The sequence below is a fragment of the Erpetoichthys calabaricus genome, chromosome 5 (assembly GCF_900747795.2).
Source record: "Erpetoichthys calabaricus chromosome 5, fErpCal1.3, whole genome shotgun sequence".
Taxonomy (NCBI): domain Eukaryota; kingdom Metazoa; phylum Chordata; class Cladistia; order Polypteriformes; family Polypteridae; genus Erpetoichthys; species Erpetoichthys calabaricus.
In genome coordinates this window covers 113,675,612-113,703,270 of record NC_041398.2, presented here as the reverse complement: position 1 = coordinate 113,703,270, position 27,659 = coordinate 113,675,612, and the positions used below count along the sequence as shown (strand labels likewise).

The following is a 27,659-nucleotide window of genomic DNA, read 5'->3' as shown; positions in this document are numbered from 1 at the left end:
CAGATAGTAAGTTCTGTGTGGGTTGCTCCTATGTACTTCATTTCCTCCCAAAACCCAAAAATATAAATGTCTGGCTGACTATCAGCTCTATACGCCTGATGTGAGTGTGTGTGCTTCAGTGTGTTCAACAATGGACTTGCATCTCGTTATTGAGATAGCCTCAGGGTTCACATGACCGTTTAATGGAAAAGGTGATTCTAAAAAATCCATCTTTACAAGTTATTTCATTTATTTCAGTAAATGTCAGTTTTCCCCAAATATAATAAATGGCAGTGTGACATTATGGCTAAGAAACTGGGCCCTAAACCACAAAGTTGCCCTTTCAATTCCTTCCTCCCATAACTCAGCCAGTGGTATAAGTTATATAATTAAACATTTGCACTATGAATTTAGTCTTGTAAAGAGCCATAGAGTGGAATTTGCAATAGAAACACATTATATAGGGTCAACTTTATTTGCATTATACTTATAATTCAAAATTATACCTCCCACTTGTTCTGGTAGAGTATATTTCTCTAATATGGTATAGTACAGTTTTGTATTGATTATGGAACATGTATGCCCTAAATATGTACTATCAATGGAATAGTTTTCACAAAATATATACCACATTTGTATTTAAATACTTGTGAATATACACTATAAAATAAATATATGATTGGAGTAGATGCAGTATTTCACACATGTATTTCATCAGAAGTAAAATATGGAAAGAAAAATTGTTGCTACTAGGATCATGCTTTTTTGCAATATGAATTTCTTCTCACAATGCCATAGAAACTAAACTGAAAGGGTCCTTTTCATTTAGTCAATAGGTACTGTAAGTTTATTTGGAATTTGGCAGGCTTCCCAGTATGGGAGTATATTAACTTGTAATTGTTGATTTCAGCTTACAATCTAAATTTATTTAAATAGCTGTAGCCAGTCATGTGCTACTTTGTTAATGACCACATTTGCTTAAGGTCACCTTAAAAAATTATGAGCCAAACGTTTTTATGGAAAAACAAGCAGTATACTTTTTAGTCCAGAGAATGGAGATGGTCTGGTTAAACAAATGTTTAACATAATTGTTTATGGTACTGTCGAATAACAAAGCAATCAGTTAATTCTGGTCTATTACAGATTTTGTGAGTACAACATAAAAGCAATGTAAGACTTATAATGTTATCAAACTAAGCTATTTTATTTAATCATCTTTAATCAGCTGAGTATGATCATAGGCATCAGCTTCACCTGACCCTGAATTGGATAAGAGAGTTGGAAATTGGATGAATGGATATCAAAATTGTGATGATGCTTCATTTTTTGATATTCATTTGTACTGTAGTAGTATCAATGCTACACATTTGCTGCCATGCTTTTCCATGTTATGTACAGTTGTCCTTTAGCTAACTTCTTATGAGGGCAAAGGCACAAAATGGTAATCAAATTTAAGGAATATGCTAGTGTGGTATGAATACTTAACTTTCAAGTATAAATAAACACCACATACAGTATATTTAACAAAACATGTATCTTCTATATTTGGATTCTGTAAAACACTAAAGCAAATTAACAGCATGACATTACTTTAGTGTTGTTTTTTTTATGTGCTCCAAGATTCTTTAATTAAAAAAGAAACCTGGTCATACAGTACTATTTCCGGTTACTTCAAAATAGTATCTGTTCATTTTCTAATTTTTCTGAAGCAACTTTTTCTGTGTTGCGTTTTGTGGAGCCAAACATATTATCCTGAATTACATGATTCATTGAATGAGAAATTCAGTTTTAGTGGGTTTTCTACAGGTTCTCTAGTTCTATTACTGCATACTTGAAAACTGGTCATGTTCAGGTAACTGGTGACTCTAAAGCAGAAGTGACTGTGGGTGTGTGAGTATGTCCTCTGATGGACTGGATAGCTTCCTGCCTTGCACCCAGTGCTGCCAGGGTATACTCCACCTCCTTATCACCCTGAAATAAAGTTGGTTTAGTAATGAATGGATGAGCACTAAAAAGCGTCATGTTTTCATGACATTTCAGATTAATAAATATCTTTAAAGTAACACTCTGTGGAGTTTTTATTGTCAGTCAGTCATTTTCCAACCTGCTATATCCTAACACAGGGTCACGGGAGTCAATCCCAGCCAGCACTGGGCACAAGGCAGGAACGAATCCCAGACAGGGCACCAGCCCACCGCAGGGCACACACACCAACCGCACACTAAGGACAATTTAGGATCGCCAATGCACCTAACCAGCATGTCTTTGGACTGTGGGAGGAAACACACGCAGACATGGGGAGAACATGCAAACTCCACGTAGGGAGGACCCGAGAAGCGAACCCAGGTCTCCTAACTGCGAGGCAGCAGCACTACCACTGCGCCACCCAGTTTTTATTGTTCAAGTGTTTAATCAAGAAAGAAAACAAACTTCTGATTTGCTTATGAGGAGTTTAAATATATGTGTAGCTAAAGAATGGCAGTAGCCTAAAGTCAAAATATATGTAAATTTACAAGTTTTTAAAACTAAATGCCACTGTTAACATATTAACACGAATGCATGTTAAATAACTGTTGTCTGTGATGTTGAAAGAGTTGAAAGAAATCCCCATATAAGCCTTCTGCAGCTTTTATTGGTTTTCTTATTGATTGGCATTTCTGACCTGCAACAAGCAGACCGTAGTGCTCTTTGAGTCAGAATTAAAGTTCAAAGGACTTCCATATCTGCTTGTGCTGTTGTCAGGTACTTTCATGGTATTGAGAACCAAGCATAAATATTTCCTTTCCTTATGCTGAGAAATATAGAATGTTTAAACTGTGGTCTCTGGTAATTATTTGTTTTCTAGACATTGTATTGTATATGTCACAATGGGATTTTTAAAAAATATTTTATAGTATTGTGTTACATGTGTACATGTTGGAAATTACAATACTTATTTTATGAAGTCTATCTTACACTCGTCAAGAAAGGCAGAGTGCAAACAAATGAATGAATGTCTTAAAATGCTTTTAAGCAAAAACTTTTTAGTGGATATTAAATCAGATAATTGAATTGATCGTCCTTCAGTTATCTTTATTTGCTTTGTGTCTCAGAGCACAAAGATCACAGGTCACAGCAGTATCAGATGTTAATCGATCACAGGTTACTTTAACACACGCACACAATGTGCCAGTTTATATTTTCCTGTTACCTTACTACCTGTATTTTTTGGAGGTGGTATGAAAAAGCCTCTGGATTGGAGTGCAGTCTTCTGGAGATGTAAGTCAATACAAATGTGACGCCATGCATCAAATGTAAATATGAGCAGAATGCACACCTGTTCTCCATTTTTTGGTGACTATCCCTTAAGCAATATGCAAACAAACTCTAGAAACAGTTTAAAGAATCTGAAATGCATCAGAATCATTAGTTCTTCATTCATTGATTGTATTTTAACACTAACAGGAATAGGTTTTAAAATAAAATGTTCACATGTTGTTGAAACTGACCTGATAACCTCATCATGTAAAGAAAGTGAATTCAGGATGGAAACCGGAAGCACTTCTTTACACCAAGGTTCGTGACAACCTGAAACTTACCTGACTGTTTTTTAAAAAAAAAAGGTGTGGATGAGACATTTGGACAGCTTATCAAACGCAACAAACTTGATAGCCTGAATGGCTGCTGATTATTAAAACATTCCTACTTTCTAAGTTAATAATCCATCAGAAGGCAAACCTTATAGATCTCAGTATAAATAAATATAATGAGAAACCAAATACTATTTCAAAGCCTCAGACTCATGTTAAATTTGTAAAATGAGAGACCCCTGTTGAATGTTTTATGAGACAGGCATTGGGCAAGTATTTACTGCTTTGGTTCTTTCTTTTTTGTTGATAATAAAGGTTGTACATATTGATTCCAGTTTGAACTTTAAGTTTAAATGATATACTCAGAGACAATTCAAAGAGTACAATCTGACAACACCCAAGACAAAACTGCCCAACACTTATGCAATTCTTTGAACAACATGATCTTCATGTATTGACAAGTAATATGCAAAAAAATATGTATCTGCTGATCTTCTTTGTTCTCTTTTATTTCCAGGCCCATGCAAAAGTATGGCACACATACGACCGTCACTTTCGTCACACACAACATGGTTTTGTGTCTCTCACTTTAGGCTCACACTGGGCTGAGCCAAAGAAAGGAAATCTAAATGATTTCACCATTGAAAGCTGCCACCAGTCGGTGCAAGCAGTACTGGGATGGTTTGGAAAACCAGTCTTCGGGGATGGTGACTACCCTACTGTGATAAAACAGAAAATTAAGCATTGGATGCCATCCTTCACAGCAAGTGAGAAAAAATACATTAGGGGAACTGCCGACTTCTTTGCTTTTTCATTTGGACCTAACAACTTTCGTCCAGCAAGTACTTTTGTAAAATATGGTCAACCAGATTCTCTAAGCATAAGGCAGGCCCTGAACTGGATAAAACTGGAATACAACAATCCCAGGATTCTTATTGCAGAAAATGGATGGTTTACAAACAATAATATTAAGACCGAAGATACAAGCTCTATCTTTTTGATTAAATGGTTTCTTAATGAAGTTTTGCAAGGTGAGTCAAGGGATTGTATGGTGAAGTCTATGCAAGTTTCTTTTAGAAAATGATGAGGCTAAACAAGTAACTCCTGATTACTTTTCGTTATAGTTCTTAAAGTCTTGTTTTGCCTTTTGTCTTATGGTCTGGCTATTGTACCAAAGCTTACTATTTATTTACTTTATTGAAAGCTTTACATTTCCTACATTTGTTTCACATGCAGTGCCTATTCTCTCCCATGTTTACGAATATTTTGAAAGGAGGAATTGTTTCAAGAGTGATAGCAAATATCTAAACTGATCTTGAGGTAACTGGTTTCATCAACAAAGTCAAGTGGCAAATATGTATTTTAATTCATTGATGAGTTCCAGTTCAGCCTGTTGTTAGACTGATGTCTCGTCCATAGTTAATTTTGTGTTGTGTACTTCTATAGGTTCTGGCTTTCCACACACACCACTCTGTTTTTGCAAAAATGTCCCATTCTTTTAATTAACCTGTTGAGTTTTGTGGAGTTTTTGACCATTTGCAGCACCTGCAAATTACAAATAATTAAATGACCTCACCAGACACCATACTCTGACAAAATATTACCTACACATTGCTCTAAAATTTCCTAAAAATCAATACCATTCATACATAAGAGTTTCATAACAGAAAAGTTATATAAAGATCTTGAAATGTGCCAAACAAAGTACCTTGACCACCAACTGCACAGCTTTTTTTTGGGGGGGGGGGGGGGGGGTTGCTTTATTTATTTATTTGAATATTAGTTTGCACAACATACTCATATCAAAAAGAACTCTCCAGACCTGCCTATATGATTTTTCATCCCTCTTTACCAAGTAAAGATGGCTTCTATACCTGCCCACCTACCAAGTACTCTAAAGAATGCACTTTTTCACATTCTGATTCTCTCATTTCATTGACACGCCAGATGGACCACTGCTCAAACTCTACTTCCAGTTCTAGAAACATAGGAACTTAGGCCATCAGGTAGTTTTAAATAACCTCTTAGGGTCACTCACCTCCGGGGATGGGTTGTCCTAATACTAGTAAGTACAAGAGAATAAGGTTAGAAAACCCTCTATCAGTGCATTATGCCCAACTGACCCTTCGCTTGCCCTTAAGAGCTAGGTAAGGTAATCTTCCAAGGTAGTCTTTCAGTTGTTCATTCCTTTAACTATGTTGTCTCCTAGCTAATGCGTGCAAGAATAATGGCTTCCTATCAGTCCCCAGCAAGCTTGTTCTTAATTGGGCAACCTGTCCTCAGCTTCACAAACTGGTAGCCGCAGCCTCCCACCTGCTCTTCCAAGTAATTTCTAAGTCTCCTGCATTTTAACATCACAGGAGAATATTGCATACTTCTGTCCTGACCAAATCTTTCTCTCTCACATATTAGTGTACCAGCCTATTGCCGCTATTGCTCAGCACACATTCAGATATACAACCTCTTAGTACCTCTATGTTCCTACACTGGCCTTTGCAAGGCCACTTCTGCTGCTATTGTGGCTCTATCTTGGAGGTTCAGTGTGGAAATTTGGCTTCCCTGTATCATCCTGTAAGCTTAGCAATCTCTTGTCAGCTGGTTACCTGCAGTATAGTGTAAAAAATGATACCATCCAGCAGTATTAGCATGAAGGCGTCCTTATTCATACTCTATTGTGGCTCAATTAAAGGCCCCAGAAATATCTGCCCCAAAGTATTTGAAGCAGACAAACACCTCCACTAATTTTTCATCATTGCCAGTCGAGCTGCAGGTCTGGGCAGATTCCACAACATAAAAAGACTTCCATGCGGGGCCACAAAGCACCCATCTTTCTTTATATTTTTGCTTATTTGACTTCATCCATCTATACAACAATGAAACAACACTAATCACAGTATAGTAGACATTGTCGAGTTGAATGTACCTTTTGGTCACTCAGTATAAAAACACAATGATTCAGGAAGCAATATACAAGATGTCTTCATGGATTAGTGCCATTTTGAAAGAAGTATTGGAGAGAACCATAAGACATTTTATTGAGTCATGTGCATGTGTTGTAAATAATGATTACAGGTTATTATTTTGACAGTATATAGCTTATTCAGACTTGAACTTGTTCATTTTTATTATGTATCATATTTTTCTATTAAAAAAATGGTGACATTTTTAGTTTTGGCGGCACGGTAACGCAGTGGGTAGCGCTGCTGCCTCGCAGTTAGGAGGCCTGGGTTCGCTTCCCGGGTCCTCCCTGCGTGGAGTTTGCATGTTCTCGCCGTGTCTGTGTGGGTTTCCTCCAGGTACTCCGGTTTCCTCCCACAGTCCAAAGACATGCAGGTTAGGTGCATTGGCGATTCTAAATTGTCCCTAGTGTGTGCTTGGTGTGTGGGTGTGTGTGCCCTGCAGTGGGCTGGCACCCTGCCCGGGGTTTGTTTCCTGTCTCCAGCAGACCCTCGTGACCCTGTAGTTGGGATATAGCGGGTTGGATAATGGATGGATGGATGGATTTTTAGTTTGATTGAGCAGTTTTTATAAAAGAAAGAAAAATGTATGCTTGTAAATGAGATGGTGAAAGACAGAAAAAGTGAAGAGAGGGGCAAAGAGCAGCTGATACTTTGTAAAAATCATGGCCTTTCTTAGATATGGCCATTGGCATCTATCATAGTAAGCACAATCACCTGGTGTTATGTAAGGTTAATTGTTTTGTTCCTCCAATGAGCTGATAGTGCACATTGTAAACTTGGTGCTTTGCTGCACTTTGTCATATGGTGCCACTTCTCAGCTTGTCTATTGCATATATTTAAAGAAATATGATTCATTTTCCTGGTACTGTTTACTTGCATAGAGAGTTGACTAGTGATAATCACTGAGTTGCAAGTAATCTGCTTTGAACTCACACCTATTCAAACTGCTTTAAAGCGCCTGTAGTTACCACCCAAACTGAAATGCACATGTGCGATGATCAAATGACCTGAAAAATAAATTTTTCACAGCGAAAATATGAAAGAAGTTTATAATGAAGGTGTTTAAAATGCTATTGTCAGGCAACATAATTGCTAGGAATTTGGCTTGCTGTTAGGAGCTTACAGTAAAATATATGACAACCCCATAAACCTGAATTAAATCAAGCAGGTTGGAGAATGGTGTGTTATATACAGTCACTGAGCCAGTTATTAGGAACTCTACGCTAATACTAGGTAGGGTCTTCTTTTGTTCTCAAAATAACCTCTTTCTGGCATGGATTCCACAGTATATTGGGAACATTCTTGTGAGGTTCTGGTCCATTGCTGTGTTCACGTGGTCTTAGACTATTTGGAGCTCCGACTTGTGACATTTCACTTTCCAATTTAAATGCATTTACACTACTTGACTTTTTAGAGAAAAGCAAAGTCACTGTTGATTGGTTATTTTGCCTTCAGAAAAAAGCAATTAAAGATAAGTGGCATTTCTGTGAAAATAAATAGCAAAATAAATGTATTAAATGTGTATCAATTTGACCAAAAATTTCATTTCAGGCTGACCAGGTTATATATTTTATTTTAAACAAGAAAAGTCAGCATTACTTCATAAGTTGGACGATTCAGGTAGATTTATTTTGTCCGAATTGTCTGACTTTATTGTATTTCCAATATGGTAGGACATTCGTGTGAAATTTCCAACTTAGCAACTTCATGCAATTGCTACAGATTTTATCAGTTACACATTCATGCTGTGACTCTTCCATTCTGTCACAACCCAAAAGTCTTCTACTGGATTCAGATCTGGTGACTGGGAACGCCACAGAAGAACACTGAACTTGGTGTCATGTTCATGAAACTTGTTTGAGATCACTTTTGGTTTGTGACATGATGCATTAGCATACAGGACATAGCCATTAGAAGATGGATAAGTGGTGGCCATGAAGGGATGCACATGGTTGGCAACAATACTCAAAAAAGCTGTGGAATTAAAGCAATAAGTAATTGGTATTAACAGGCCCATAGTGTCAGGTCAGGTCAGGTTGGGGAGCATGCACTGGTACAGTGTGTTGCCACACCCACCACAGTACAAAACAGCTCAGGATCCCTATAGGCAATCCCCAGGGAGACACACGGTCCAGTCCTACCCTCTGGAAATTAACGTCTATCTGCTACAGCCAGGTGTTACATGTGTGTCACCTTGCCCTGGTCCGGCCTCTCGAGTCCTCAGCAATGAGGATCCTGCAAGCTGGTTCACCCTCGGGGAATCGCGCCACATGGAGTGGTGCCGTGACTGATGCTCCCTCACAATGCAGGTAATGTGCCTCAATCGGGACTCTATGAGTACCCCCTCGTTTGACACAAAGTCAAATCAGCAATTCCCAAGGACTCTCAGAAGAGTACACAGCACCAAATGAGTCTAGTCTTTGTCTCAGGTCACTAGATAGCGTCCATGTCTCGCAACCATATAGCAAAACAGGAAGCACCAGGACTCCAAAGACTTGGATCTTTGTCCTTTTGCAAAGATAAGAGCTCCATAAACCCCTTTCTGGCAACCCCATGACCCCCCATGTTCTCTCAGTCCAACTACATACTTCATAGGAAGAGTCACCCATAGTGTACCAAGAAAAAAACATTTGTATTATTTAAGAGCTCAGCAATCCCACTCATTTACTTTTCTCCCTTGTCTGTTTTTGTAAACGATATGAGGAGTACTAGCACTTGCATTACTAGATTCAGGGACAATTATTGTTCTCGGGGTCATAAGGCTACTCATCAGCCTTTTGTGCGAACATTATATAAGTGCACCTGATGTGTATTTTTTATAAACCTCATCTGGTTTTGTATGGTCAGGGCCGGATTTACACATTTCTACGCCCTAGGCCAAAACACATAATTCTGCGCCCCCTCCCCACCCCTCAAAAAGTTGATTTATAATTGATCTGCCAAGTTGTTTTGCCTGCCTAAGGTAAAGTCATCCCTGATGGAGGATCGCAGGAATCGTGAGAAAGAGGGGTCCTTTCATCGGATTGGCTGGCCCAACACTGTTTCAGCCGTGGAATGGCCAAATGAGGGAGGCAGCTTGATGGATGAGGTCTCCAGGAGTCTAAAATTATCTAAATCTTATTATGTTATATCATCTACTGTTAAATTCTGCTCCGTACTCCTAAAAAATTTTTAATTTTTTATTGAGGATTGGTTCTGTTCTGTGTATTGTATTGTATTGACCCCCTTCTTTTGACACCCACTGCACGCCCAACCTACCTGGAATGGGGTCTCTCTTTGAACTGCCTTTCCCAAGGTTTCTTCCATTTTTTCCCTACTAGGTTTTTTTTGGGAGTTTTTCCTTGTCTTCTTAGAGAGTCAAGGCTGGGGGGCTGTCAAGAGGCAGGGCCTGTTAAAGCCAATTGTGAGCACTTCTTGTGTGACTTTGGGCTATGCAAAAATAAACTGTATGTAATAGTTTATTTTTTAAACATATAAGCACTTAATATAATCTTTATAATCTTTGAGCCACATTATATTTTTAATTCAAAACTATACTACTACACTACTTATGAAATTGCATAATACGTATTAACACCTACAAAAAAACTTTCCATCGAATTTCTTCAAGTCGTCTTAAATACCTACTAGAATTTCTTCCTTCACGCTTTTGTCCATGAAAAAGCTTCAATTGTTTTATTGAAGTCGACAGATCTTGTTAAATCTGCTTCAATGCAAAGAAGTTCAAGGGCATTCAGCTTATTTTGCTGCACCATAGATCTTAAATGATCCTCGATTCTTTTCAGAGAAGAAAAAGACCTTTCAGCCGAGGAACTTGTCACTGGCGTGCAGACAAACATTCTTAATAAAATGTCAACGTTTGGATAAACTGTTTGTAGTCCTTTTCTTGTAGCCACTTGCAAAGTGCTAAGGGGTTTTTAGTCCCAATGTTGCAATCAGTTATGTGAGATTTCAGATGGACAAGTTCATCGCATAGAGCGGGTTCCAGATCATCTTTGAAAATCAAAAGCAGGTTTCTTCCCTCTTCTTCAAGTTCAGGAGAAGTCATGGCAACATAAATGTACCGCTCAATTTATTTAATGTATATTTAAAAAACAGCATTTTATTTGGCCTTTTCAAAATAATAGTGAAAAATTTGTAAATATTTGGTTGTTGTTTCTTCTGTATATATGCCCCCCCTGACTGCTGCACCCTAGGCCATGGCCCAGATTGGCCTAATGGGAAGTCCGACCCTGTGTATGGTGTTGTATTAGTTGTATGTTGTTGGTAATATGCTACAGTAAATTAGTCTACGGGAGACATGCAAGTAAAAACTGCATTCTATTATGCATAATACACAAGACAATAAACGTAGACTTGAACTTGAATACCAGGACAGCTCTACTGTTTGAGCCACTGTGCAATCTCTATTTGTTATTAATATAGCATTTAAACATGGGTAATCAGTGAGTTCATGTTGATTTTGACCTTGGCTGCTGCTGGTTTCATGAAATCAAAAATGAGTTTTTCTGAAAAATGTATATTCCCTTTCTTTTTTAATTATTCACAGCTATCATTCATGATGATGTGAAGGTGTTTGCCTATACTGCCTGGTCCTTGGTGGATGGCTATGAATGGTCATATGCTTACAGTATCAGAAGAGGACTATTTTACGTAGACCTCGACAGCAAGGAAAAAGTCAGAGTTCCCAAAACATCAGCAATATTTTACAAACACATAATCCAGCAGCATGGCCTCCCCAGCATGGAAGCAAGTTTCACAAGTCAGTTTTCCTGCGACTTTCAGTGGGGTGTCTCGGACTCTGTTATACAGGCAAGTAAACAAAATTAGATTGATTATTAAAATGAAACACTAAAAGTATACTGTGAAAAGGTTAAAGCCTGAAACTGGTTTAGCATAATGATTCTTTAGCATGCTAGGATGCCTTAAACAGTTTACACCATCTATTGCTGCATTTTTAGACCTGTTTAATCCGGTTCACAGTACTGAGAGCTTAGAGTCTGTCTTAGTAAGGCAGGAACCAATCCTGTCACAGAGCCATTTTTGGGATGTGTGAAGGTATCTGGAGAAACGCACCTCAGACATAGAGAGAATGTGAAAACTTTACCCAGGCAATGAGAGGACTAGGATTAGAACTCAGTTTCCATTAAGCAACAAGGGCAAGTACAAACCTGCCATGATGAGTATTTATTTCAAATTAAGTTGTTAAGGGGTGGCAGGATGGTTCAGTGATTACGGCTGCTGAAACATATTTCTGGTGTTCATTCTCAACACAGTCACTTTGTTGAGGTTACAGGCTCTCTCTATGCCTTGGTATTTGTGGCGTTCTCCACCTTCATACTATAATCCCAAAGCATACAGTTTAAGGTAATTGATGTCTCTAAAACTGACTCAGAATGAGTGAGTGTGGGTGCATGTACTAAAGATGAACTAATCTGTCATTCAGTAGTCCTTTACCTGGAAGACCTCAGCATCTTCCCCCTCAGAAATGGACAAAGGGGGAATAAAGGCATGGATAAAGTGACCATTTAGTCATTTTTCTAATGTCTTTATTCCAGTACATGATTACAGGGATTAGAGCCTATCTTGGAAACAATTGTACAATGGGCAGGAATCTAGGCAAGCCGTTACAGAGTACAGTATTACGCTGAGCAATACCAAGCAGTACAGATTAAGCAATTGATAAACTCTGCACATTTTTTGGACATGGGAAGAATCTGGAAACAGCCGCAGGAGAACAAGTAAAATCCACATAGACATTCACTGAGTTGCAAATCAATCTCTGGTCCTTGTAGCTGTAAGAAAACAGCACTAAGCAAAATGCCTCTGTGCCATCCTGGTTATATAAATGACATTTTTATTTTTCTCAGCAGAGCTGTATCTTCACTTTGACAGTATAGACAAAAGTTTGGCTGTCATTTGTCATGCATTTTAAATATGCAATAAAGTAGACACCCCCTCTATCAGTTTTACATATCAGGACATAACTAGCATTCATGTAGTCTTACCATGCCCTAAAATTACAAAAGAATCTATCTTCAGGTGATAAGAATATGTACCAAATTTTACTTTGTCATTTTTACTCTACAAAAAATACAATTTTCAAAGCCAAGTAATAAAGTAAATGCTCCCTATCAATCAGCTTATCTTGAAATAATCATTTCTGTATTACTTTATCAGTCTCTTACATTGTATTGGAGAAATTGTGGCCCAGTGCTGTTAATGTATGACTACCAACATACAATCAGCATTTCAAAAAGGATGCACTTTGGGCATGGATGAAGTACTAAATAAATTACATATTATTATTATTATTATTATTATTAAGAATACTGTCTCTGCTCTGGATAAGTAGGTTTGGAACACGAATGGGGGGATGGATAAGAACAGCACATTATCTTCCTAAAAATAAGGGAGTAACGGTTAATTACTCCATGGAGCAGAAAGTGGCACAGTGGTTCCCACTGCTGCCTCACAGATCCCGTGTCCTGGATTTAAATCCCATGCCTGGCAGTTGTCTGTGAGGAGTTTGCACATTCTCTTTATGCTACAGTTGATATGTCTGCCACATGCCAAACTGGCTTTATAGGTTAACTGGTAATTCCAAACTGGTTCTGTGTGTGTGTGTGTGGTAGAAAGTCCATGACTGGTTCCTGCTATCTGTGCTGTAGGGATAGGCTTCAGTGACCCGTGATTCTGTATTGGATTAAGTCAGTTTATGTTATGTTATTATCAGCTTATGTACAGTGATTCTCAGTATATAGAAGTAGATGGGTTGAGGAAATATAACCTCTTGCTAAAATAGACCTGGATATGCAGACTATCATTACAATCTGCTCTGGCACCTGTCACATTACTATCACCATCTTATACACACTACTGTTTTTTGCATGCATTAGCATGCTTTTCTTCTGAATCTGTGTCATGCTGCAGTTTTTGTTTTTCTTATCTTCACTGCCACTCAAGCCTTTGACTTCTGATATATATTTATATTTTTCTGTTTGCACTGGCAACCCTAAACAGTTCCACTGTGAACAGTTTAAATTTGTGACTGAGTGAGGGAGTCCTGTCATTTACTGGCTTCAGTGATGCGTCAGTATTCACACAAGCTCACGCAGCAGTAGTCAATGTATATTTGGCTTTTGTATTATTAAATAATTGATTGATCTTCATATTACATGGAGAGCATTATACAGTTTATTACAAGTTAATACATTTGGGTTAATACATCTGCTTCTCTGCATTGAGAGGAGTCAGATGAGGTGGCTCGGGCATCTGATCAGGATGCCTCCTGGACGCCTCCCTGGTGAGGTGCTCCGGGCACATCTAACCGGGAAGAGGCCCCGGGGAAGACCCAGGACACACTGGAGGGACTATGTCTCTCGGCTGGCCTGGGAACGCCTCGGGATTCCCCCAGAAGAGCTAGAAGAAGTGGCCAGGGAGAGGGAAGTCTGGGCATCTCTGCTCAAGCTGCTGCCCCCGCGACCTGATCTCGGATAAGCGGAAGAGGGTGGATGGACATTTGGGTTAAGGAGCTTTAGTCACTAATACACTAAATCAGAAATGGCATTTGAATCTGCAAATTTGTTTTTTTTTTCACTGCCTTGAGCAAACTGAGCACTGCTGTTTCAGCGTTTTTACCTGGATTAGGCTGCTTATCACAGACCACTAGCCCAGCTCTGGAGTTTTGTTTTTGTCATATGAGTAGCCCTCTAGAGGTTGTATTTTGAACTTCAGATAAATATAATTTGCTGCCTCAACCCACTTCTTATACCAATTATAATAAGATGGGCCTGTGGAGGTCTGCTATGGGCCCACTGAGGCCTGCAGTGGCCCCATGTTTTTAGTATAACCACAAAGATGTGGGTTAATAGAACAAATTATTGCAATATAGTGGCGCTTCTCTTTTACATTTAGTCAATACAAGTAATAATATGATTGAATCTTACATTGCTTGTCCTTGTGGAAGAAAACTAAGCCATATTAATAAATAGTCAAATAGGATGGATTCAAGTCTTATCTAAGATCTAAATAGCCTTCTGTGCTTTGAGATACCATATTTAAAGGTTCTTACATATCATTCATAATTTTGCTGACTAGTTAGCTCTGTAGAAACAAGAAACACATCATCTTTGGTTTGTTAATTAGAAAACTGATTAATTAGTTCTTATAAGACATTAGCAGAACTCCTGTCTCACCTCCATACCCAGTCCTAGTTCCAAAGCCCTACCCACCACACTACATGGTCTGACAATAACATTAGCCCTTGCTAAAAAACCTACAAATAACGTATACAGAAAAGTACTTAGTTACATAGCACTTCTTATATACCCGATAACCCCTGATGGCACTTGTCTTTCAAAATTTCCTGGGTAACACAGCTAGCATTTCTATAAACATATCAGTTTTGTTGATGAAAAAGGGTATTATTTCTGTAGATTATGATTATTAACGTCTGTAAATGGTGAAGGTCATTCTCATCTCAATTTGCAATGGACCTGTGAGCCATCAAGATTACATTCCTGCCTTGAGTCTTCTGTTCTGCAGATAGACTTCACTGATATATATTATACCCGCAAAATTGCCCAATAATAAAAAGTAAGTACAGATTATATATTACCAAACTTTTTTTTTTTTTTTTTACTATCAAACTTTGTTTATTTGATTCCTGTCCTCCTTATTACAACCTTGACTTGTAAGTAATATCACAATCCATTTTCTGATTCCATCTCAGTTTAAACTGCTGCAGTGCAACAAGTTTCAAATATATCATCTTCCAAAATGTCCTAAATCTTACTATTAAGTTCTTTTATGTCTGAAAACCCCATTAACAGTGACATTGATATGCCCATTATTTTTGGAGGCCAATGAGAAGGCTGTAAAGATATAAAACAAAGTTCAGATCATGACATAAAAAGTCCAGGACTTGAAGCAACATTGTAAATCGAGAAACACAGCAAGAGAGTAAATAACCAGAAAATGTTAATTAGCCCAAGCCAAAACACAAGTGATAAAGTTAATAAACAAGAAAGAGTTTATAACCAAAGATATATGTTTAACAATAACAGCCCTAGGGTTATTCTTTTATTTATCCTGTAAATAAAACACACAATAAATTCTGGGGTACCTGAAGGTGATATAATTGATTAAAAAAATTCTCTGTAACAAGAATGTCAATGCAATGAGCATCATCTCCGATATGAGTCCTCTCGACTGCCATAATACTGAACTGGTGGTGGCTTTAAGCCGCTCCAGCCAGAAGAGGCATGTTCAGTGTTTTTGGGCCAGAAGTGACGTCAATCTTCTGGTCTGATGGGGAAAGAAGAGGAATTAGGTGACAATACCAACTCTCGGCCCAAAGTGGAATTATATTTAGGAAAGGCCTGAAGTAGTTTCCCAAACACACAGTGTGACAATTCCACAAAATTGGGCAACGCTGAACCTGATACTATTGCATTTATGACATCACACATTGCATACTCCCAGTCTTCCTGGCAAACAATGGCATAACAAAATGGTGCAGCATGAAGACGTATTTCAAACATAATGTCTTCAAAAACAGTCAGTCATTACCCAACCCGCTATATCCTAACACAGGGTCACGGGGGTCTGCTGGAGCCAATCCCAACCAGCACAGGGCACAACAAGCACACACTAGGGACAATTTAGGGTCTCCAATACACCTAACCTGCATGTCTTTGGACTGTGGGAGGAAACTGGAGCACCCAGAGGAAACCCACACAGACACGGGGAGAACATACAAACTTCACGCAGGTAGGACCTGAGAAGTGAACCCAGGTCTCCTTACTGCAAAGCAGCAGCGCTGCCACTGCGCCACTGTGCCGCCCTCTTCAAAAACATCCTAAATCAAAAAAAAAAAATCAATCTGAGCATTAAATTCCTTCACATCAAAAACCCTGCAAATGATAGTCCCTTTGTTTTTAGAGACCAAGAAAAGGCTGTAAAAATTTGAAATGAAGTCCAGATCATGACAGGAATCTTCTGCTTTTCATGGCCACAAAACATCAGTATGGTAGAGCAAGCAAAGTGAAGAGTGTAAGCCACTGTTGTGATTGCTTGACCATCTTTAGATCAGATCCAGGTTTCACCCACTCGTTTCTAAAAAATAATATAATTCATATTTGTGATGATGATTACCTTCATAAATCATGTGTTTACAGGATCTTCTTAAACATCACCTCTTAATCATGAATCCAGATGGCTTTCACTCATTAGAGCCCAAACTTTAGGCAAGTTATAAAGAGATTTGAGGAAAATATTACCTTGAAATCTGACATGTCTCCATTCATTATAAACAAATCCACATTTACTCTATTTTCAGAATGTTTTCAAAAATTTACTTTTCAGTTCATTAATCTGTAATGAATAATTCTTGTCCATCATTTTGCGCTCATTGCATTTGCTGTTTTGTGTATTTTTGTTGATTTTTTTATTTATCAATACATTGCTTTAGATCTATTTCAACTGAAATGCAATCTATTACTCTGCATTGTATTTTTAGATCACTTTTACAATGTAGTAAGGCTGGATCACAAGTGAGTGTGATTATGCCAATGATAGACGGGTGAGTCTACCACATTTGGTGCCAACCTTGTACCCAGTGCTGCCAAGATAACATCATTCTCAAATACACTTAAACCAGTTCAGAATCATGGGGGGAGCTGGTGCCAATCCTCACAACACTAGGCATAAGATACAAAACAGCACTGAACAGGGTATAATAAACATACCATAATATTTTATTACATGCTTTATTCGTTTCAGTGCCATGGGGTAGGCCAAAGACTATCTTAACAGCATCAGGTACAAGAAAGGTACCAACTCTGGGCAGGGTAGAAGTTTATCGCAGGACCCACTCATATATGCCAATACAAGGCCAATTTGGAATTTCCAGTAAACTTAAAACACTTGGATTTGGAATTTGAGGGGAAAATTAATGTCTTTGGAGAAAAATGTGTTCCTGGTCTCTAGCATTATTGCTGCCCTAGACAAAAAGGAAAATATTGTGCCCAAGCCACACACTGTCTGATGGAAGAGCAGGGCATCTGGAGCACCACTTGGGGTTTCACAATTACAGTATGTGTATATTTGACAAAATACCGGCCCCCAACAGCTTTGCCGTTCTGCAGGACAACCTACTTTGCCTGTAAGGTAGAGCCAGAAGAATATGCAATCCCCACATAGACAATATCTGGGCATTGGATTTGAACCTATGATACCAGAATCAGTGAAGTTTCATTGCTAACTACAACTTATTCATAAACACATTCTGTCTAAATATTATATCACAAAATGGTAAGTTTTTCAATAATCCTAAGCATTAATGACATTTTCTATGTTACAAGGTTCAAATATGAATCAAGTTGCAACAATCAAACCAGTATACTTTGTCTTCTTTTCTTCACTACTTATTTTCTTGAACTTCTGTTTTAGGCAGATCCAGATCTGAAAGGGTACTCTTTTCTTTCATATTGCAGGTTCAGCTAACACCATCATCACCTCAGTTCACTGATCCCAACTTGTACCTCTGGAATGCCCCTAGAGATGGAGGTCTGCGGAAGGTGAATGGAGTCAAGTTGCACACCAGGGCATCCCAGTGCACAGATTTTAATGCAGTCAGAAATCACATACAAATGTTGAGCAGGCTTAGTGTGAACCACTATAAGTTTGCTCTAAACTGGTCACTCATTCTACCCAATGGTGATCTCTCAGTTATCAACAAAGAAGCTATATATTTTTACCAGTGTCTGATTAAAGAGATGATAAAACGCGGAATCAAGCCATTGGTGACATTGTACCATCCAACTGATCATCACACTAATATGCCAGCTCCTCTCTATCAAGAGGGAGGTTGGCTTAACCGGTCTACTGTTCATGCCTTCAGGGACTATGCTAATTTGTGCTTTAAAGAGTTTGGAGAACACGTTGGGATGTGGATTACTGTGAATGAGCCAAACAAATTAAGCCAGACTTATAAAATCAATAGCAATGACACCTACATAGCTGCTCATAACCTGATTTTGGCACATATGATGGCCTGGCACTTATATGACAAACATTACAGAGTTTATCAGAATGGGTTGGTCTCCTTTGCCTTGCACGCAGATTGGGCTGAGCCTGCAAACCCATACCTGACCTCTCATGTGCTTGCTGCAGAGCGAATCCTTTTGTTTGAACTGGCCTGGTTTATGGATCCATTTTTCAAGACAGGAGATTATCCAGAGAGAATGCTAGACTACCTCAGGTTAAAAAACAAGCATGGCCTTTCACAGTCAGCTGTTCCTAGCTTCACTGGAGATGAAAATAAAGCGGTGAAGTTTTCAGCTGATTTTGTAGCACTAAACCACTTCACAACCCACCTGGTTATTCACCAGCGGCAGAACGGGAGCAGTTATGAACATGACCGTGACAGCATCCTCAGGCCTGATGTCACCTGGCCTAGGTCACCTAAGGGCCTGTCTGTGGTGCCATGGGGTATCAGGAAGCTCCTTAACTGGATCAAGACTCGGTATGGAAATGTGCCCATATACATCACAGCCAATGGAGTGGATGACAAGTCCTCTCACAACGATGAACTGCGCAAATTTTACATCAAAAATTATATCAAGGAGATTTTGGTGGGTAAGTTTCAATGAGATTTAGTTTTTACTGCCTGGATTTCTTTCTTGATTTGTTCTCTCCCATGCATTTACATACTTTTCCGTAAAAGTGACGTCAAAGCCCTTATTCAAATTATACTTTTAAATATCATTCATTGTTGACAATTTTCTCAGTTAAATGTTATTTACTGTATATACTCGCATTTAAGTTCTCCTGCGGATAAGTCGGGGCTTCACTTCACCATATAATTTCCGGTATTTTATAATGTCGGTCATATTAGTCGAATGTGGAAAATCACAATATTGGTCCAAGAGATTATGATATGCTAACACCCACCTGAGAGAGTAACCACGGAGCACACTGCCCTTTTTTTCCTATGTATTGTGCCTATGTGACCACACAGTAATACCCGAATTATTCCGAAGCAACGTTTGCACTAATTTGTGTTTTTTGTATCTCACACCCTCATACACCTTTATAGTAAGAGCATCCCTTATCTACGATGGAGTGTTCGATCAGAAGAAAATGTGAAGCTGATTTTAAATTAAACATTGTTGAAGTGGCGAAAGAAATTGGTAACTGCGCTGCTGCAACAAAATTCAATGTGTCTGAGAAACTGATGCGAGATTGGAAGAGGCAAGAAGATGTAAAAAAAAAAAAAATTAAGTGTTGTATTTCTGAATGGCCATATAAGTCGGGGTCTGATTTTATGATCGATTTTTCGGGTTTTAAGACCCAACTTATACGCAAGTATATATGGTAGTTGTTTAAGTACATCTAATGCTTAATGACCTCAAATCCTGGTTCATTTGCTGTCTGTTTGGAGTATACACATTCTCCTTGTGCCTGTGTGGGTTGTTCTCCAGTTTTCGATAACCCAAGTGAGTCCTGAGTTAATGAGTGACTCAGTTAGACCAATTATTGTAAATGTGGCTGTGGAGTTCTCCTTCAGTGTTGGATTTCTATGAGTCAATATGACTATGTTGTGTCACTCATCGTTGGCTTTTTGTGAAAAAAGACAAAAAATCAGGGTCAATAATAAAGCTAAGGTTAAAATACTAGGAGGTCAGAAAAAAAGTCGGAGACATAACCAAATATTACATAATAATCTTTTGGCCTCAATATTTCTCTTGTAAATGAACTCTAAAATCATTGTGTCTGATTTTACTTTAGGAATCCAGGAGCACCTCTTTGCTTTGTATATTTCTAAGCAATGATGTAATCATGTGCAGCTTACAGGCATCATGTGATGGCAACAGAAAATGTTGCTATCAAAAAGATAGTTGTCAAACCCAAAACAACACAACAAAATGGCAGCTGTAAAAAGATAAGCAAGAAAAGCCTGCACAACCAGGGGATGGAACATCATCAAAAGTCAAACAAAGATTCTTTAATCAAAAGTCGATCCAGTCTTTCGCCTAAACTGACAATCGTTACTTCAATCATAGTCAAAGAACAACGCAAGGATTCTATTAAACCACAAAATTAAACACAAATGTGCACACCAACAGGGAAATGTTTGTTATACAATTTTTGGTACCAGGAAGTTTATGGAGCTGACGTTTATAGAACTGACATATACTGAGATTCGTTACCCAAAGCAATACAATAGCAACTGCTACAACAACACTGCACAAATGAGAAAACAAAATGGCATCAAGGGAAGGTTCAAAATACTTTTACAACCATTAAAACAGCAGAATCCCAAAAACTGACAGCAGAAATGGACTCAATATATAACAAAATCTTTAACAACAAAAATGAAAAATCTTTTAAAAAATTAAAATAATGCCAGACCAAATTAGCTGTGAAACCAGATCACAACAGTAATGAAAATGTACTGCCAAAAATCAATAACAAAATAATAAAAAACTAAAAATAAACAAAAGTGTATTGATAATTATTCCAATAGATAGATAGATAGATAATAAAGTATCTGTCTATTGGAAAAATTATCAATACACTTTATTTTTATTTTATTTTTAGTTTTTTATTACTTTGTTATTGATTTTTGGCAGTACATTTTCATTACTGTTGTGATCTGGTCCAATAATGATAAACAAATCACTAAACCCATCAAAATCATAATAGCAAAAATCCCATTATGAAATTTCATGTACTTCTATAAAAATATTTCATAACTAGAAACAATGATGTACATAAATTTGCAGAAAACATTTCTAAGAAACCATAAACAAATTCACTTTATACAAATATACTATCACACATCTAATGTAGCTGTGAGAACTGGATTGGTGGCACACTGTGAAAAAACAAAAAGAGGAGAAGACAGAAAACTAGGGAATCCATTAAAGTTTATGGTGTTTGGGCTGACGTGTGCAATCGATCTGCTTCCCCTCTGGGAAGTTCTGTCAGATCAAAACAATGTGCGTGTGTTTGCATTCCTATTATACTCTTATCAGCCTGACAAATGTTTGGAATTAAAACATAATTCAAATTATTATATTATAATAGAGTATTATATATATTGTGACGGATGGCCGGGGCCCATGCCTGGCCAGGACGCCCCTTCACCGCATCTGCCAGGGGGACAAGGGTGGGAAGCCTAGTATCTCCCCCTGGACGCTAGATGGCAGCCTTCCTGGGTTGCAGCGGTGCCTCTGACTCCCCCAGGGCTTCATGTGTGTTGGAGTTTTGTGCAGCTCTGTGAGGTTCTGAGGCACTGCTGCAAACCAGGGAGGCTGTATCTAGCGTCCAGGGGGAGATACTGGGCTTCCCACCCTTGTCCCCCTGGCAGATGCAGTGAAGGGGCATCCTGGCCAGGCATGGGCCCCGGCCATCCGTCACAATATATATATTTCATATATATATATATATATATATATATATATATTTCATATATATATATGTGTGTGTGTGTGTGTGTGCGTGTGTGTGTGTGAGTGTGTGTGTGTATTATATAATTATAATAGTACTGCAACCCTCACCAGGAAAAGCAGAGGGTAAGATGAAATATTATAAAATATAATTTATATTATTTAGTCAATCTATTATGAAAGGGAGGTTTTTGATTTTCACTTCTGTTCAAAATAAATATATATTTTTAAAAAATCATTACAACAATGCTTTACATCCTCAGAAAAGGTGCCTTGCTCCCCAAAAGGTGCATGACCCCAGTTAAAAACCACTTCTACATTAGAATACCTAAAAGTACAAAATGGACTGGGCAGCATGATGGTGCAGTGTTTAGTCCTCATGGAGCCAGATTTGAATCCCACATAGTCACTGTCTGTGTTGATTTGCCACATGCTTTCTGTGTCCATGAGGGTTTTCCTCTCCCTCTCACACAACCCTCAAAGATGTGTGTTAGATTGTCAATTCAATGGACCTTGTGTAAGAAGTGGGTTGGTTCTGTGATGACCTTGTCCTGGGCCATACCCAGTGCTGCCAGGATAGGCATGGGCCCCCTGTGGCCCTAAAATGAATTAAGTTGGTGTGAGAATGTTATGTTACATTACAGAATGGTTTGAAAGATAAGCCATTTCACGGATGAATCTTCAGGAGTCTGGTCAGTAGTCACCACTATTCATTTTGAAAGCCAAATCTGAAGAAAATGAGTGATTAGCATTCTTTTTTTTTTTTTGTAGCATATCCTGGATGGATTTTAAATAAGAATGCATCTAATTAGGGGTTTTGAACTTATAAGATTCTAAATATTACATTGAATTTTTTAATTTAAAAACTAAAAAAGTTGAAAATATTTATTTTTGTTTTTTATGAGTTTGGGAATGATTGCGTGAGTTGTTGTCATGGCAATCTATCCCAGAACCACCTGGGAAAATGCAATGTATGTCATCACTGGAAAAAACACCTAAAAAGCGACAACTGCTTCCTATTTGTATCCGAGTATTGGATAAAAACAGTATTAATCATTAATAAAAGACTTCCTGGACTAAGAATTATTTTTTCATTTGACATTTTGAATTTGTCTTGCATTTTAAACCAGCTTGCTGTCATTGGTAATGACCCTGGCATGAACTCCCGACTAAATTCCGATCTCCTGATAACCTTCCTAAAAAATACACATTTCTGTCTTGTTCTGAGTCAGTATAAGCATGTCTGAGCTCCTTGTAAAATACTCACTCTTATTTCTGTTGTGTAAAGCAGAATTTAACAAGTCAAAAAGAAATGGAAGCCTCCAAAAGAAGCTACACAAGCAGGCCAGGGCATTCACTGGCGAGCCCAACAGAGGCTCACCCAGTCCACTTAATCCTAGAAAACTGCCTATGGGATTCAGTCCAGTGAGGCCGAAATGGGTGAAACTGGTTAAACAGTTTAAAATATAAAGAAATGTACCAAAATATATCAAAATGCCCTACTTGAGGGGATACCCGCCAACCACTGGCTTGTTAGAAAAATCTAATGCTCATAAGGCTAAAGAGGAGTTGTCTAAAAGGCAATTCAATGCACACAAGTTCCAAACCAACATCCTCAAGCAAAATCTAATAATGGAAGTGAAAAAGTTCATAAACCAGAAATCATAACTGAAACAATCCTCATATAAAGACTCGTAACAATTGCAATGAACCACTGGGTGGATCACACCCTCTGGTCCCCAGATAAAGGCAGTGGAAGGATCCATCCATGGTGATGTCATGGTGGCTCCACCCACAAAACCCATGGAATGAAGGCACATTTAAAAGGACAGTCCACACAAAAATAACAAAATACATGGAAATAAAAATAATTTTTCAAAAATAACAAACGCTTATTGTAACTCAGGTTAATACATGACAGTTTGGAAATCCCATGATGACCAAAAGGAATGAAACACAGATTTTAAATATGCTCCAGAACATTTGGATACCTCCCCATCATTAATTGATATATTGAATAACTTACCAGTACCAGGGAGCCTGGAGTCAGAATGGGGTACAAAGTAATAATGAGTTTCTTGTATCACTATTAGAATATTCAAATGGATTTTTGGTTAAAAAGGATAATTTCTGAGTTTTAGTTTATCAATAATAGTTGTGCCTCAAAAGAAAATAGCAGATGCACCCCTGGCAATACAATTTTAACAGCTTTACTTGGAGAAATAAGGAGTGTTCTATGGCTTTGTCATTTTGTACTGACTGACCGCCCATTTCCTTCATAATTCTGCTGATCCCTAAGCTACTTTGTGCTGTGCTATTGACTAAGGGGTACAAGTAAATACAAAATAAAACCTCACAGAAAAAGAATGATTTGGACCACATTAAGAAAAAAGAGTCTGAAAAAGTTTAATGTGTGTCTTTTTTTCTCTTCTAGCTAAAGAACATGATCAAGTGAATGTAAGAGGTTACTATGGCTGGAAACTGCAGGACAGACAAAATTCTCACTTTGGATTTTTCAACTCACCCTTCTTTGAGTCCAGAGCAAAGTTGTCTTCCCTTTTTTACAGTGAACTGATCACCAACCGAGGAGTTTTCTCTGAAGCAACAGCAACCAAATCCTGCAAGGAGCAGGAGGGACAGGAGCTCACAGGCTGTGAAGCGTGCACTTTCATCCTCAAGTGGAAGGCTTTTCTCTTCTTCGGCATTTGCCTGCTTATCACCACCACACTTCTCATCACTGTGCTTTTCACATATGTCAGGAAAAGAAGGAAGCCACATTAAAGGATCTGCTATCTTTTACTCTGGGCCAACCCCTTCTCTTAGCAAGAAAAGCACCTCCAGTTTACCTCGTGTGAATATAAATTATAAGAAGTATTTGTACCTTCTGAGTGAAAAACAAAGAGGTTTGTTGCATTTAACTTTAAATGAAAGGCTACTTAGAGAGAGAGTAACAGGGAAAAGAATACACCTCAAGAAGGAGGAGGCAGGAAGAAATACTGTAAAATGATAAAAAGACATCAAAGGTTTTCATTACCTGCAAACTGATTATCAAGTGGGGTGGACAGTTCAAGTCTGTGAGGGCTGCAGGCAGGTTTTCATTCCAACCAATTCCAGAACAAACAGCTCTTTGTTTAAGCAAAGGGTTTGCTTAGCTGTCTGTCTGCAGTTGCACAATTCCTAATGAATCGGCTTTTACTTCCTAGTAAAATTCAGGAGCATGATTACTGCTGCTACAGCCTTTCCTACACGCCAAGCTGGTATTGTTTGCTTCAGTTTAGTTCCTTAACAGCTGATTAACTGTTGTCTTAATTAGGTAACTGCTTTTAAGAATGTCTTTTTAAAGCAAAACAGACAAATGCTGAGAGGATGACATTTTCTAATTCTCCACGTTCATTTTAAGGAGAAATTTGGGTATCAAAGCATTTCTAACACAGTAGAAAGTTTTGTGAAATGGCTGGTTCTGTAAAATAAAAGTTCTACATGGGTAGGAACAAAACCCTGCAGCTAGTGCTTCTACCTAGAGCTAAACTGCCCCTGATCTACACAGGAGTGAGCTCTATAATTGCTATAATAAAAAATGTATATATAGTATATAGTAAATGCTACAGCATGTAGTATATGCTGTCTGTGTACAGAAAAAGAAACACATACACATACATGCCCACACTATTATTATTTCATTCTTGCTATGTTTTTCTTTCCGTCCTTCTCTCTCTTATACAGAGACAATATATTTATATTGTGGCCTTTAGGTGGTGTCTGATATCCCCAAATACCCAGATACAGCTACACTAGACAGTCCCATGTTCAGATAAGCCTTTTATTCTTCTTTTTCCTTCCTTTAAACAGGCCACATACCATAACATAATACGATTTAACTCACTGCTTTTTCTTTTCTTGCTTTCCTTACTTCACCTCCATGCTTTGTCTCACTCCGCTCCTGACTCTGACTCACCTGGCTGAGAATGATGATCTTCTTTAAAAGCAGGACCCAGACTGGTACATCACCAGTATACATTGGGAGCACTTCTGGTTTGTACAGATGAGGGAGTGCAGCTTCCCCATATACAGCTTAATAAAAGGATACATGTCTGTGTTCCCATGTGTCCATCCCGTCGTTATGTCTCTGTCATTCCAATAGGTGGCTTGTCACAAACATTTGTAGTAATAAAGTATGTATAATTTGTCATTCTAACATATAAAATGGCATATAACTGAGACAGACGCATTGCATTTGTTATTCCAAAGGATGATGTATCACAAACATTTGCAGTAATGCATTTTATCTGTGGTGATGCCTCCCTCTGTTACATGCAGTGAGTGTCTTGGGTGGGCAAGGTTCCTAATACAGTTCTGGTGGGATTACCAGCCTCGGCGTGGCATCCTTCATGATTATATATATATATATATATATATATATATATATATATATATATATATATACACATACATATATATATTTTTTGTTTTTGGATATTAATAACAAGTAAATGCCCACGCCCACACCCACCCACACACACACACACACACACACACACACACACAAGATGCTAGCTATGTCTGTACTTAAAATTCAAACTCTTAGGCACAGGTATACATGATCAGTATCATGTGATACAGTACCAGCTGTTCATTCCAAGTTCCGTTATATCAACTGGGGTCCCAGTGGGCCATATTGCCTGCAGATTTTTCTTCCACTCAGTTTCTTATCTGGAAGTCAGTAATTGCTGCCAACGTAATTAATTTTAGTTTGCTTGTTACAATTCCCAGCCTGTCCTTGATTCTGTATGTCTTAAACAGCTGCACTCACTCCTTTTACTTGCTTCTCATTTTTTTAAGCAGCTATGAATTGATAAATAGACATCAATACAAATCTCCCACCACTTAACTTGATCCCATTGACACCCACATGGATTCATTTAAAATTATCTTTTTCATTATAATATGTGGAAAAAAGCAACAAAGGTATGCGATAGACCCAGCAGTGCCAATGTAAGTAACAGAATTAAACAACAGGCTCATTAACAGCAAATAAATTAGCTACAGCAAAACTGTGAAGTCCCTGTGGCCCTCTAAGGCGGAGTTTCAGTTGCGTTTTTTCCAGAAAATAAATCTATATTACCTTTTTTAAACACTTTTACATTTTTGGACAGAATGGGGTTGGGGAACCCCTTGGCCAAAGCACTTCCATGAATAGTGAATAGTAAAATGAACCAATTTATTGTTCTTAATACAAACATCTGTCCTAGCCACCGAAGACCACAGTATGCTGGTACCCCTCAGGACCTAATATGCCTTACCCTTCAGCTATCAGCTTACTTTCCTGGTCTGTAACAATCATTCATTCATTTATAAATGTACTAATTCTAATCAGAGTTATAAAGCCTAATCTAGCAGCTAGAGGAATCATGTAAAGTTATGGAGTTGCTGAAGGTACAAACTTAGATTTTTTTCAGTGGCACTGTTGGGTTTTTAATTTTAAGATATGTTACTACCCGTTTTTAGGTGATGTTCTTTGATGGAAATATTCAAGAAGTATTTAATGTTTGGGTCCTTCATCTACAAGTGTTTAATATAATTAGCTTTACGCATAAGGAATTAAAATGACAGGTATAAAATATGTACCAATGTTAACATTTGATTTTATGTGCTGCAGTACTTTTTCTGGATATCATCTTCAGTGCGTGTTTTTG

At 38.1% G+C, this 27,659-nt stretch overlaps 1 protein-coding gene across 1 annotated transcript in view; it reads left to right on the top strand.

The window, feature by feature from the left end:
* Positions 1–26,185, top strand: part of LOC114651897 (beta-klotho-like) — a 28,370-nt gene extending 2,185 nt beyond the window's left edge. Inside the window, exons 2-5 of the mRNA XM_028801968.2 lie at positions 4,066–4,579; positions 11,058–11,320; positions 18,007–19,150; positions 24,401–26,185. Coding sequence (XP_028657801.1) covers positions 4,066–4,579; positions 11,058–11,320; positions 18,007–19,150; positions 24,401–24,747 — 2,268 coding nt within the window. The 3' untranslated portion in view covers positions 24,748–26,185. The remainder of the gene's footprint in view (positions 1–4,065; positions 4,580–11,057; positions 11,321–18,006; positions 19,151–24,400) is intronic.
* The last annotated feature ends 1,474 nt before the right edge of the window (positions 26,186–27,659 follow it).